Genomic DNA, 12,862 nt, shown 5'->3' on the forward strand with positions numbered 1-12,862 from the left:
GATAGCCAAAGCAAAAATCATACCAAGCACTGCTAGCGATGGCTATTGAAGATCGCTCTTATTTTTAACTCACCCAATGCATGTTCAAAATTCACATTTTATATGTATTATTTCAGCTAAATTACACATATTTGAAATTAAGCATGTGAAAACACCTCAGCTCGTATTTGGCCAGACAGAATATGTACCCATTTGCCTGATTTTACTTTTTCACACAGTGGACTTCATTTTTCAGTTAACAAATGTGTGCAAATGTTTCCATGAGGCAAACAAAACTAAACATTTACAATCACCTGTGCATTTGCATTTGGTGACACAACATTTTATAAAAGGCACAAAAATTTCACAGCACTAAATGACGAGCAAACAACAAAATAAAAAGACTTTCCAGGAGGTACAGGTGTGAATTAATTTCACTCACATGTATGCCAGTGAAAAGATGCTGTATATTATTTAATAATGTAACAACCCCATAAAAAAGCCCTAAACCTGGAGCTGAATTATAGAAAAGGTGTATTAGATGTGAATTGACTGAGATAAAAAAAAATAAAATGTGATGTTTTGAGATGAAAACAGAGATAAAAGTATCCCCAGGTGAACACTAAGCACATCTGCAGGAAAAACTGCTGTTCGTTTGTTCAAATTAAAGCGTCTCAGTGACTCTCGGCCAGAAATTTCCCACACACCAATGCCTGCTCCTTGACCCCATGTTGGAAAAGGAACAGAAGGGAATGATAGTGTTAAAGGAAGTTGATTTTGTCACACAGCACACAGGGGAGTATACGGCACACTGCGGCTTGAGATGTTGGTCACTTAGAACTAGACGTAATGTAGTGTTACACAGAATTTACAAAAGATACGGTAACAAACTTTTATACAGCAACATTATTAATTAAATCAATAATCTTACTAGTCTTACTTGTTTAATTGCGCATTTATTTAAGCTTGACTCTATTATGAGCTATTATGTTGCTCACAGTGATGTCTACAACATTCTTAATGTTACCCAAATGGTGATTACATGTACTTTACTTACAATTTACACACCTCATTTGTTATAGGAGGTCATTCAAGCTCAGAATTGGAGGTCAAGGCTTCATTGACAGGGTTGGGGGATTTTTGTACAGATCTAGTATTATGTATTTACATTGGTTTGTTATATATGCTTTCACACAACACTTCCTGTCCATTAATTTGATTGGACGACAATTACTAATGAAGCCAAAATAATATTAGTAAGGTGTTAAGCCATAACAACACACCAGAACAGCTTCAGTGCAGCAAAAGAAACCTAAAAGGAATACTGTAGGTAGGTACTCCTTTGGATGATGTGAAGGAAATCTCAGTTTTATTTCTAATATTCATTAAAATGCATAACTATGGTTAAATATTTAGCTCGTGAAAGCCCTGTTTCCTGAACCAGTTACAATATATTGTATGGTGTGATGAGTTATTGTTGCCAGTATATTTGAAGCAACATGGTAAGCCTATTAATCACCATTAAAGGGCATGCCATTTACCTTCAAACAAGATCACATCTGTGTACATATTGCCGCAAATATCCTACAGCCACCAATCCAGCCTTCATATTATTGGGCCTGATGTATCTTCACTTTACTTTGACCAAAGAAAAGCTTAAGATCTCTGTTTCCATGTTCAGAGCCAACTCTCCATATTGTTAATCCTAAAACCCCTTACCTCCCTCTGTACACTAAATAAATCATCATAACAAGCAACAGTGGAGTAAGCATGCTCATGCAGTCTAGGCTACACACAGTTCAAATGTCTCACTATTTTCAGTAACAATAAAAAATTAATGAATAAAAAGTTTTCCTTTATGGGCTTTCAGCAACAGCATCACAGGATTTAACAAGTTATATTGCCTTTATAAAGACTCAAGAACCAGCCTTGTGATCCCCAGGGGGCTGTTTAGAGATGTTAAGAACATTGGGCTAAAGTGACGGTGTTGATGGCTTCCTGCAGAGGCTGTATGTTGGAGAGCCTAGCCCTCATCATGGCTATGCTTATGTGTTCGATCTTGTTGAGGCATTCCCAAATAAAAAAAAGTAGAAGATGATTAGATAAGTTGTCAAATTGGAAACATCCAGTAGATAAATATTTACCTGCATGTGCTTTGGATGCCATTAGGTGCTGCAGGTGTTTACCACTCTCATTCTTCTCTCTCTCTCTTCTCCAAAACTCAGTATTTCTCCAATACCCAGTATTGGGAATACAAAATAAGGGCAATCTGGATCCCAAAGACTGTAAAAGAAAATAAAATGCAGCTCAGTTAAAACCTGAAGGTGTTTGTGGACTCAAAGAAATTAGTTATTATTAGCAAGATGCCAATTCTCTCTAATATTCAACCTTTTGTAGGTCCTATAGACCTTAGTTTACTGCAAAAACACAGAGAAGAGACGTGTGAATAAAGACTTCTTCACAGTGCATTGGCTTGATATTTAGAAGGTACAGCTCAATACTCTAAAGAAGTGCACATTATGTTCCACATACTCAAAATACTTAGGAATCGATTCATTACAGAAATTTCCATCTACTTCACCTTGATATGGACAACAAGCAAGGCAAATACTAAAGAGGACACTACAAGACAAACATCCTGGAGCACAGGCGAATTACTCAAGAGATCTCTTCAAGGTTTTTAGGTTCAGAGGCATGCTTCTGATAGAAGAGTTGATGTCGTTTTAAAGCTAGATAGTTGATTTGCTATTCATACAATTCACAGTTTATTAATAAAATGTAGTAGGACTTTACTGGTGGATTTACACGGACCCTGCAGCAATGCTACCCACCTTATAGTTCTAGGATCTATTGATTTGGTTGTAAGCTTGAGTTTAAGTCTGTGTTGAGTTTCTGTGGATGTTCATCCTGCATCCATGTGGGTTTCAAACCTTCTAGATTCTGTGGTTTCCTCCCACCTCCAAAAACATCTCAGGGGTGAATTAACAAAGCTAAATTGCTCCCATGTATGCATGAGTGTATGAATGCTGTTCTGTGATTGACTTGTGTCCTATCCAGTGTTACAGTCTCTCCTCTTCCTCAGTGTTCCTGCGAATGGCTTTGAATCTATCACAACCCTGACCAGGATAAACGGTTTGTGAAGTGAAATTAACAAATGAATGAAAAATGCCTGGAAAATCCCATGAACACAGATGTGACCGATACAGTTATAGCAGCACAGAACACTCTAACATCATCTCAGTGTCAGAGCTGCTCTAACATCACTCAGACCCACAGTGTCACTAATGGACAAAGCAATTAAGCTACAATTAGTGACTGTATATGATAATTGTAGCCCTGTTTTGCTAGGTGAACCTGTATGATACGTACCTATTAAAATGTAACCTGGGTGTTTGTGATATTTTCAAAGTACAGATCAACCTCAGTGCTAAGTTGGGAAACAAATGTGTCCTTGCTAAGAATTTAAGAAGCAAGACAAAGGATTTTTTTAAACGGGAAATAGTCATTTTAAGTGTTAGAGCGCCACCATGCGGATTTGCTTGCAAATGCAGACAAACGGCATGCGTTTTCAGTATTTATTCCTGTGGTAGCTTTCACGCAAAGCGAACAATAGTCAGATAAAATGAAAGAAGTAGTAATAGTACTTATAAACTAGTCTTTTTTTTATATATAAAAAAAAATCGACTACAACATATATATATCGCTCATCTGTAGTCGTGGCCGAGTGGTTAAGGCGATGGACTAGAAATCCATTGGGGTCTCCCCGCGCAGGTTCGAATCCTGCCGACTACGATTCGCTTTTTCGCTGTACTTAAGATGTGTTTTGTAAACTTTTTTCTGTATGTAATATCTCCATATCATTAACGTTCATTTAACAGCAATACAGCGCGTTATCGTGTAACATCTTTGTCACTCAGTCCATCAACAGTTTGCTTGCTAGCCAAGTTGAATGCTAACTGAGGAAAAATGGGTCCCGTGACTTAGCCACAAGCTAGTCACTTCTTCTGTCTGGTTTATAGCTGACTGTATTCCTTCCAGTCACAAGATTTACTCAAACGGAGTGAAGGAAACGATAATGAAGCTATTTTAATAAATTTTTAGCATCCAGCCGGAACATTGCGCCGTTCAGTAATGCCAGATGGACTTGTTACGAGCAGGTAACTTTTTCTAAAGTTTATTGAACTGTTGCACGGTTCCTGTTATTAGCTAGCTAGTACTGTCAGTTCAGGCTGACTACGAAAATGAAACGAGATGTACAGTAAATAGCCAGATATCTGTCGCGTTTTTATTTTATTTTTTAGCTTGTTAAGTTTATACCTGTATATATTTGCAGATATACAACATAATACTATCAATAATCGTTATTGGCATAGTACAAGTGCAGTGAAATGCTTAGCGACTCCCTGTATAGAAATAACGAACATAAATAAATGTATATAGGCTACACAACTGCTATAGCAGGTTATTAGCAGCATTTATTGATAATAATTATATAAGTACACAAAGGTTGGGACGGTTAGGCTGTGTAAAAACATAGAAAAACATCTGGGGTCAATGTTCTTCTTGCCATAAAAGTGACCTCCAGTTTATCATTTATCATTCAGGGCACTAAACTGTCCACCATGTGCTCAAGTATGAAAGCTGTAATTTCCCCCCCCAAACACTGCATTACTGAAATAAATCTTTTATAAGCTTATAAGTGTATTCTGTGCTAACTAGTGCTGCATGTTGCCTCAGTCTTCAACTTTTTGATAGACTTAATGTTGTGTTTGTGTATTCACTCATGTACACTACATTGCCGAAGGTTTTGGGACACCCCTCCAAATCATTGAATTCAGGGGTAGTTTTTCAGGGGTTGGGCTTGACCCCTTAGTTCCAGTGAAAGTAACTCCTCATGCTTCAGCATACCAAGACATTCTGGACAATTTCATGCTCCCAACTTTGTGGGACCAGTTTTGGGGATGACCCCTTCCTGTTCCAACATGACTGCACACCAGTGCACAAAGCAAGGTCCATAAAGACATGGATGAGTTTGGTGTGGAGGAACTTGACTGGCCTGCAGCTCAACCTGATAGAACATCTTTGGGATGAATTAGAGAGGAGACTGTGAGACAGACCTTCTCGTCCAACATCAGTGCCTGACCTCACAAATGCGCCTCTAGAGAGGAGTGGTCAAAAATTCCCATAAACACACACTTAACTTTGTGGAAAGCCTTCGCAGAAGAGTTAAAGCTGTTATAGCTGCAAAGGGTGGGCCAACTCCATATTACATTCATGTGCATGTAAAGGCAGACGTCCCAGTTTTGACCTGGCTCACAGTCGCCGCTCTTATTCACCCCAAAGGTGTTCTATCAGGTTGAGGTCAGGACTCTGTGCAGGCCAGTCAAGTTCCTCCACACCAAACTCACTCATACATGTCTTTATGGACCTTGCTTTGTGCACTGGTGCTCAGTCATGTTGGAACAGGAAGGGGTCATCTCCCAAACTGTTCTCACAACGTTGGGAGCATGAAATTGTCCAAAATGTTTTGGTATACTGAAGCTTTAAGAGTTCCATTCACTGGAACTAAGGGGCCAAACCCAACCCCTGAAAAACAACACCTGAATTCAATGATTTGGAGGGGTGTCCCAAAACCTTTGGTAGTGCTGTTCAGTAATAGAATGTCCTGTTTCATAAGAAACCTTTGCATTATAGTGTAGTTTATCATTACAATTGATTTTTCCTAGGCCTCTGCAGAATGAGGCTACAGGTATTGACCTGCAGGTTCCACAGTATCAGGAGGTGCGGGGCCCCATGATGACGGGCCATGTGGAGTACCAGATTGTGGTGATCACACGCCTCGCACCCTTCAAATCTGCTAAACACAAACCCGGAGATGTTGTCCAGTTTGTGGTCAGTGGCTGATTTCATGATCTAACATACAAACTCTTAAGACAAAGGTGAAACTTATCAGAGGTTAAACCTTATTTCACAGCCAGTGGTGTGTTTTTCTGCCACTAGGATCCTGTTTTAATCCTGTTTGGGTGTACAGATCCAGTCGCTAATAAAATAGGTTGTGGTTTGTTGCATATACATAGGTGTCATGTTAAAGGCAAGCTATATAGCTGTAATGTAGCAATTGTGGCATTATCTCACAGACAATATACTGATTACAGTTATTTTTCTTATTTCTTTAGGTGTCAAAGAAGTACAGTGAAATTGATGAGTTTTACTCCAACTTGATGGCTCAGTATCCCAGCATCCATCTGCCCGCCATGCCCCGCAAAGCACTTTTTGTTGGAGAAACAGACATCCGTGAGCGCCGAGTGGCCTTTGATGAGCTTGTCCGCTTTATTTCCAAACATCTGACTCTCTCTACCTGTCCAGAGCTAATGGAATTCTTAGGTGAGAAACTTTTGTCTTTGCACTGCATTATTTGTATTTATCCCATTAGTGTAATCAAATTTCCGTTACATTTCTTAGGAGCAAAAGGTGCGCTTCATGACGTGAAAGCCTCCAATACTCCTGACGTAGCAGCGGACGAAAATGAAGACGATGGGCTGGATTTCTTCGGGAAAGATGAGGTACCTACTGCGCAGCCTGAGCGAGTGAAGAAGCCAGTGAAGGTAGAAAAGGCAGCTGAGGAGGAGGAGGAAGATGAAGAGGAATTGTTTGACCCCTTAGGCAGTGTTAGGTAAGAATACCTATATAACTACAGATCGGACAAATTAACATATTGTCCCACATGACAAAACAATGACGTTTATAGTCTAAGTTGCACACACCTGATAAGTCCACTAGAGGGCAGTATAGTATTTGTTTATGGCGCCTTGTTTTATTCACTTCTCTTAAAAGCCTATTCTAAGTCCTGCTTTTCAATTGCATAGAAAAATGTTTATATTTTATTATTGAAGAGCATTTGAAAATAAACGAGTCTGTAATTTGATTCATAATTTTGTGCCAGAGCTACAATTAAAAAACAAACAAGAAAGCTAAGGCATAGTTTCATTATTATCCTTCATGTTTTTTGTAGCTGATATGTAGCTAAAGTTTTCATTTATTTCATAGGCTTCTTGGGATGGAAGTAAAAATCCACCTTCTTCAAATCACCCTGTGTTTATAGAATTTGCTGTGATAAGGGGTTTCCTCAGGGTACACCGGTTTCCTGCCCCAGTCCAAAGACCTGTGCTGTAGGCTGATTTAAGTGCTGCCCACTGAACCATTAGCCATAATGAAGGCCAGAAATCTCTCTGTCCATGTGAATGCACTTTCAGTGGACAAGATTGCTTGAACTTCGGTTAAAGGTTATAGTTATAGTTCAGTGGACATAGCTGTGTACAGGTTGTTCTGTTCAGTAATAGGATGTCCTGTTTCATAAGAAACCTGTGCTGTGCTGCGTTTATACGATTTGTATTGCCCGCGGTGTTTGCTGTTGTGTTAAGGATTTTTTAGCTTAATGACTGAGTGATGTGGTTATTTAAGTTGTACATGTTACATCATTTTATAGATTTATAAATATTTTTGGAAAAAAGCGTACTTAAATTAGTCTGCACAAGACGTTCTATGATTATTTAATGGCAAATGTTTAGCAGTTTAAAATCCAATAAAATCCCTCAAATAAATGTTTCAAAAGGCAGTAATAAAAAGGCAGTGCGAATGTTTCAGAGTTGCAGTAATGCCTGGCTCTGTTTTGTTTCTAATCAACACACACTCATGGGTCCAGTGGTGAGACGCGTCACAGACTTCAGTGCAGAATTTTGATGCTAGTGTAATTTAAACATGTCCATGTACTCAACAAGTTTCAGGGTCAGTTTCTCAGCGAATGTTCTTTAATGCATGTCTGTTCTGAGCGTTTTATGTTACTGGACGTCTTCCAGCGGTACACGCTCTTCAGCACCACTTCCAAATAAAGCTACTATAAAAGGTCAATTATTTGTGCCATGTTTTGGAAAACTTTTATCCTCATCTCTCCTTATGGCAATGCTTTTTATAAGTCCCAGCTGAGAATTTTCTCGAACCACCCTCTCAAGACTTCTCTTAAAATAAAATCTCTCTATCATTGACTTGAATGGTGTCACCTGCTGGTGTTTATTATGGAATAAATAAGGAAACCAGTATCTGCTTAATTTATAATTGAATGCTTACTTATCTAGCAAGTTACAGTTGATTTTTAGTTGGATTTAGTGGTGTGAAAAAGTGAGTAGATCGTCGACATTCTAAAAAAATGCGAGCACTGATAAGTGCTGTTTGAATCCTCAGGGGTCACCACCCATCCTGGAAAGATAGCAGTGTGGTGTTCAGGAACATGGTGCTCTGATGTTTTGTCTGCCATTCAGAAGGCCGTCCTTTCTACGACACCATGAGTCACACACTTCCTGGAACGGAACTTGTAGATCTCTTCTGTTTTGGGAATGTCTGTAATTTCTTAAAGTTATGCAGCTGTTTCTATGAGCGTCCTCCACCCACATTTTCTACCAACGTACTCTTTCTACTTTAATCGCAAAAAAAAAAAAAAAGGCATTACAAGCCTTTCTTTGGCTTTAGAAAGTTGTCTGAAACTGAAAGGTTATGAAGTCGTTTGTGGTATTTATTGATGTTCTGATGAGAAGGCTTCAGCTAGCTTGCACGGATGATAAACACACGAGGTCACTGGGTGTGAATTGACAAAAAGATGTACTATTTTGTTTAGATTTCATGGAACGTGTTTAATATTTAGTTTGCTTTCACGTCCAAGAAATCGGTTATACAGTATTGTGTCCATGTCTGATCAGTTATATTGAAGTTCCATTATTGTAAGAATTACAAAAAATAATGCAAAAAATACCCTCCTCCATTAATTGCTTGTAGGTCTAAGAAGCCTAAGCCTGCCAAACCAGCACCAAAACCTGCAGCTAAACCCAAACTCTCTCTGTTTGATGAGGAGGACGATCCAGACAAGGAGCTTTTTCAGCCTGCGGTAAAGAGCAGTGAGTGTGGCTTTTGGATTGTGTTAAGTGTATGAACTATCATGTATACACTCTGTAGATATGTTTAAGGTGCAATTGGCAGCAGACTTTGTCGATGCAGTCGTGTGGGAAACTTTTAAACAGCACAAAGGGTCATCAAGTCGAGAACAGCATGAGCAAATATAAGGAGATTTAATCGAAAATAATTCACTGCCAATATTCCGACATTATAACTAAAAATATCCACTTGGTTATTTGAGGAAATTCACCAGTACTAGATGTGACCAAAGTTGTATACAGTCAAGTCACACTTCATTTCATCTACAGCTACTGTGGTGATCAACCTTCTCATCATAAGAGATTTTGTTGATAATAATTCTAATCGAAATGGCAATCTTGATTAGTTATGCCACGACTGGTAAAAGCTGGTTTTATTGTTACTGCGTGCATGGAGTGTATACTAAGACTGAGAAAGCATAAAAGCACAGTGGAACCACTCAAAACAAGCATATTGAAAATGTTGGGTTTGATGTATTGTATTTTAATAAACATCATCCAGCCTTCACTGTACCTACAGGTGATGTGAAATTGTTCGAGGATCCAGATTTAGGTGGAACTGTGTCACTTGGAGACTCTTTGCTGCTTCCTAATGCCTACCAGAAGAGTGAAGCCTCTGCTATCACCAAACTAGATGAAGATGTGGATGATCTCTTTAGGTCAGTTCTTTTGTCTCCATGGGCAAACCTCTTTTTTTTTTTTCCTGTAGTCAAGGATAGGACTTACAATGTTGAGAAAATTGCCCAAAAATCGCAACAGAAAACCCTTACAGCTGGTAACCATGTTTAGTAAGGTGGAAACATGGCTGTGTAATAGCAATAATAGCAATGTGTATAATAGCTTCCTTCACATCATTCTTATTACGTCATTGATTGGATCATAATGTAATGCATTGCTCATCCGTCATAGTCATTGTCAAAATTTTTACTAGAATTAAACGAAGTAGCTATATATTAGAATTTAGCCGTCCCATGTAATAATATGACCAGCAGTCACTGCATTTGTTCACTTTCAGCTATGTTCTTGGTAGATCATCCAAATAATACACACATGCTAGCGTACTTCCTGCTGAAATGGCTGTAGATTTTAAAAGATTAAGTATCCTGTGGCGCACATTATATTTTAACAACACACTGAGAATTCAGCTGTTCACCAGCGTTGGGCCTAATTTATTAATCTTTTAGTAAAGTTGTGTGTAAATATTTGTGTAACCCAGACAGAACTAAACGTTTTTGCCAGACGTTTCTGAAAAGATGATTTACTTTGTACTTGTGTGTGAATGCTGGCTTCCTGTAAAGAGTGAAGTGTGTACTTGACACAGCTGATTTACATGTAGTTCCAAGTACAAAACTCTATAATAGTTCTAGCACAGATACAGCTGGGAGCACGAAATAAACAGGCTAAAGGTAAAGGCTGAAAGGCAGAGGGTTTCTAGTTAGATCAACTTAGAATTCTATTTAAATGATGAGGGTAAAGTCTGAAATGGAAGTTTCTTTGACTCACTTCTATGTCAATAATATTAATAATAATAATAACTAGTAGTAGGAGTGAGCTCCATTTTAAAATTCTCTTATTGAAATGATAATTAATTGACCAAAAGCTGCCTGGACCGAGCCCCACTATGTTTTTCCATACACAGCCTGTTACTGTATGTGAATGTGAAACTGTTGACAAGACTTGACAGGATATGTGGATTCGTATCTGAAAATAATTCTCACCGAAGCAAGCCATTTGGATTTGCAACTTACTTGTTTATTAGTCATTTTCTGTTGGATGATGATAATAAATATGTGACGTGAGCACAATTCATTTCACAGGCCAAAAACCAGAATTCATATCTACTCAAAGATTACTGTTCTCACTTTTTTTCATTTTGTTAGAGTGGAGGAGGATCTGGACAAACTTTTAGTGATCCGTAAACAAGTGCAACCAAAGCCAGCTGTTGCCCAGAAACCAGCAGTGAAAGCCAAACCAGTGATTCCACCCAAGCCTTCCTCTGTGTCACAGTCTGGACAGGCACCTCCTCAGCCTGCTGTGGCCCAGGCAATGGATCAGCACGACATCTTAAAGTATATCCAACAGAACGAGGCTGCTCCTAGTGAGGACCTGGACCTCTTTTAGCTTTGTTGTTCAGGGTCAAGCCAGGTGAAACATTTCATCATCAAACCACACTAAAACATTCTTCTGTTAATCTTCATCTCAGTTCAACATTTTTCTTGCCTTCAAACTAGTATTGGTGATTTGACCATATTTTGAAGCAAAATCTGATTATTATGCCCTATCATGAGCCCTGTATTTTCCACATGGATCCTGATTTTGTAATGTACTAATGTGCAGTTTAACAAACTTTTTTATATATATATATATATATATATATATATATATATATATATATATATATATATATATATATATATATATTAGTTGTTATTGTTATAGACCCACAAGGAAGGAAACACCTGTAAATAATTGTTTAACATTTATACATGGGAGAGTTGATTTTGATGTTAGAATTAATAGTAATATTTTAAAGAAAACAGAAACAATTGTGTTATTATTATTATTGGTATTATTATTAATTAGTTTAATGGCATATAGACTTTACATTTTTTGATTTGTGTATGACATGATTTGTGTAGCTCTAAAGTAATTTTCATACCAATAAAAATGTTTAAATACTTCATAAACCACTTTAATTTGTGCTATTTATTTCCCAGTCTTCTTTTTTTGTCTGTTACTTGAGATGAGATGATGAGATTGTCCTCTGTTACTTCCCCCATATGGAAAATTCAAGTTCACGCAGCAGAGGAGTAAATAACTAAAGATAGAAAGAATGGAAACAAAAATAAATCAGTGTGTGTACACATACTAGAGTTTATTTATACATGTACATGTGATACTTGAATCAAACACAGGGTGGTGATAAAACATTAGCAGCTCTTATGAATTAAAATGTGGCTCGTTTTATTTGCAGTGTAAAACTAGTTCATGTTAATCAGTGACACATAATGTGCATATGTATCTTATCAGTCTGCTTAATACTTCCCTTTCCCTTTTCTGATGTGTAAACAGAGGAAAGGGGTTATAGAAGGTGAATAGTTTTCAGACTTCACTGGCCAGTTCCCCCAGAGGGCTTTCAGTGAATTAACGCTTGGAAATGTTGGTTTCTAGTTCCACTTACCTAGAAGCTATATATTTCCTATGCTGGGTAGTCAGTGGGATGTTCAGTGGGAGTTTTTAGGGAACCGATTTTAGGGAAGTTAAAAGTTATCAAGTGTAAGCGTATGAGATACTGTTATATAAACAAGCAGGAAGAGTTTGTATTTATCAGAACATTTTGATGGACGGTCTGTTATATGCACATTTTATGACTGTTGATGTGTACAGGAAGTTATTCTAATGTTGACATGAATATCAAACTATGACTCATAACTTTCTTAAATATGAATGTGCCCACTGCCAGTATGTGACCATGAAGCTTGTGAAGGAAATATCAAGAATGTCTGCAGAGGTCAGAGGTTTAATGATTCTGTCCTGAGAAACCGAAGAACATTTATCATGCGTGTATCATAAAACCGAGAAGTAGACTGATGAGATGGTAGCAGTACAGGACACAAAAGATGATGTGAGATGTTGAAGTGACAGTGATTTTCAGTTTTTCCTTCAACAGTGGTAATGGATCTGAGCTTAGGGTTATAAGAAACGTAAGAATTCCTTGATTTAAACATTTTCAAATAGAAACAGATGAGTTGTTTCCAGCATAAATCCAGAGACTTTTAAAGGTTCACAAATGATTTTGTATATTCAAATGAAAGTTGGGAGAAAATTGTTGGGGAGAGTGCATGCATATACAGGGACAATGAAACTGAAATACAGTATCCAGGGTAACGTCGCCACCACGA

General features: G+C 37.9%; 1 protein-coding gene and 1 non-coding gene across 3 annotated transcripts; both read left to right on the forward strand.

The window, feature by feature from the left end:
- Positions 1-3,689: 3,689 nt before the first annotated feature.
- trnas-aga (transfer RNA serine (anticodon AGA)) lies at positions 3,690-3,771 on the forward strand. Its single transcript has one exon. It is a non-coding gene; the product is annotated as a tRNA-Ser (tRNA).
- On the forward strand, positions 3,711-11,325 carry hs1bp3 (HCLS1 binding protein 3). Of its 2 annotated transcripts, none has more exons than XM_058399970.1 (7): positions 3,711-4,136; positions 5,706-5,871; positions 6,156-6,363; positions 6,442-6,652; positions 8,806-8,924; positions 9,463-9,619; positions 10,841-11,325. In XM_058399970.1, the coding sequence occupies exons 1-7, from the start codon at positions 4,111-4,113 to the stop codon at positions 11,079-11,081; spliced, it is 1,128 nt and encodes a 375-aa protein (XP_058255953.1). In that variant the 5' UTR covers positions 3,711-4,110; the 3' UTR covers positions 11,082-11,325. The 2 variants fall into 2 exon arrangements, with proteins under 2 accessions (XP_058255953.1, XP_058255954.1); XM_058399971.1 differs by having other exon boundaries at positions 3,713-4,136; positions 9,481-9,619; positions 10,841-11,324.
- The last annotated feature ends 1,537 nt before the right edge of the window (positions 11,326-12,862 follow it).

The sequence above is a fragment of the Hemibagrus wyckioides genome, linkage group LG09 (assembly GCF_019097595.1).
Source record: "Hemibagrus wyckioides isolate EC202008001 linkage group LG09, SWU_Hwy_1.0, whole genome shotgun sequence".
Lineage (NCBI taxonomy): Eukaryota > Metazoa > Chordata > Actinopteri > Siluriformes > Bagridae > Hemibagrus > Hemibagrus wyckioides.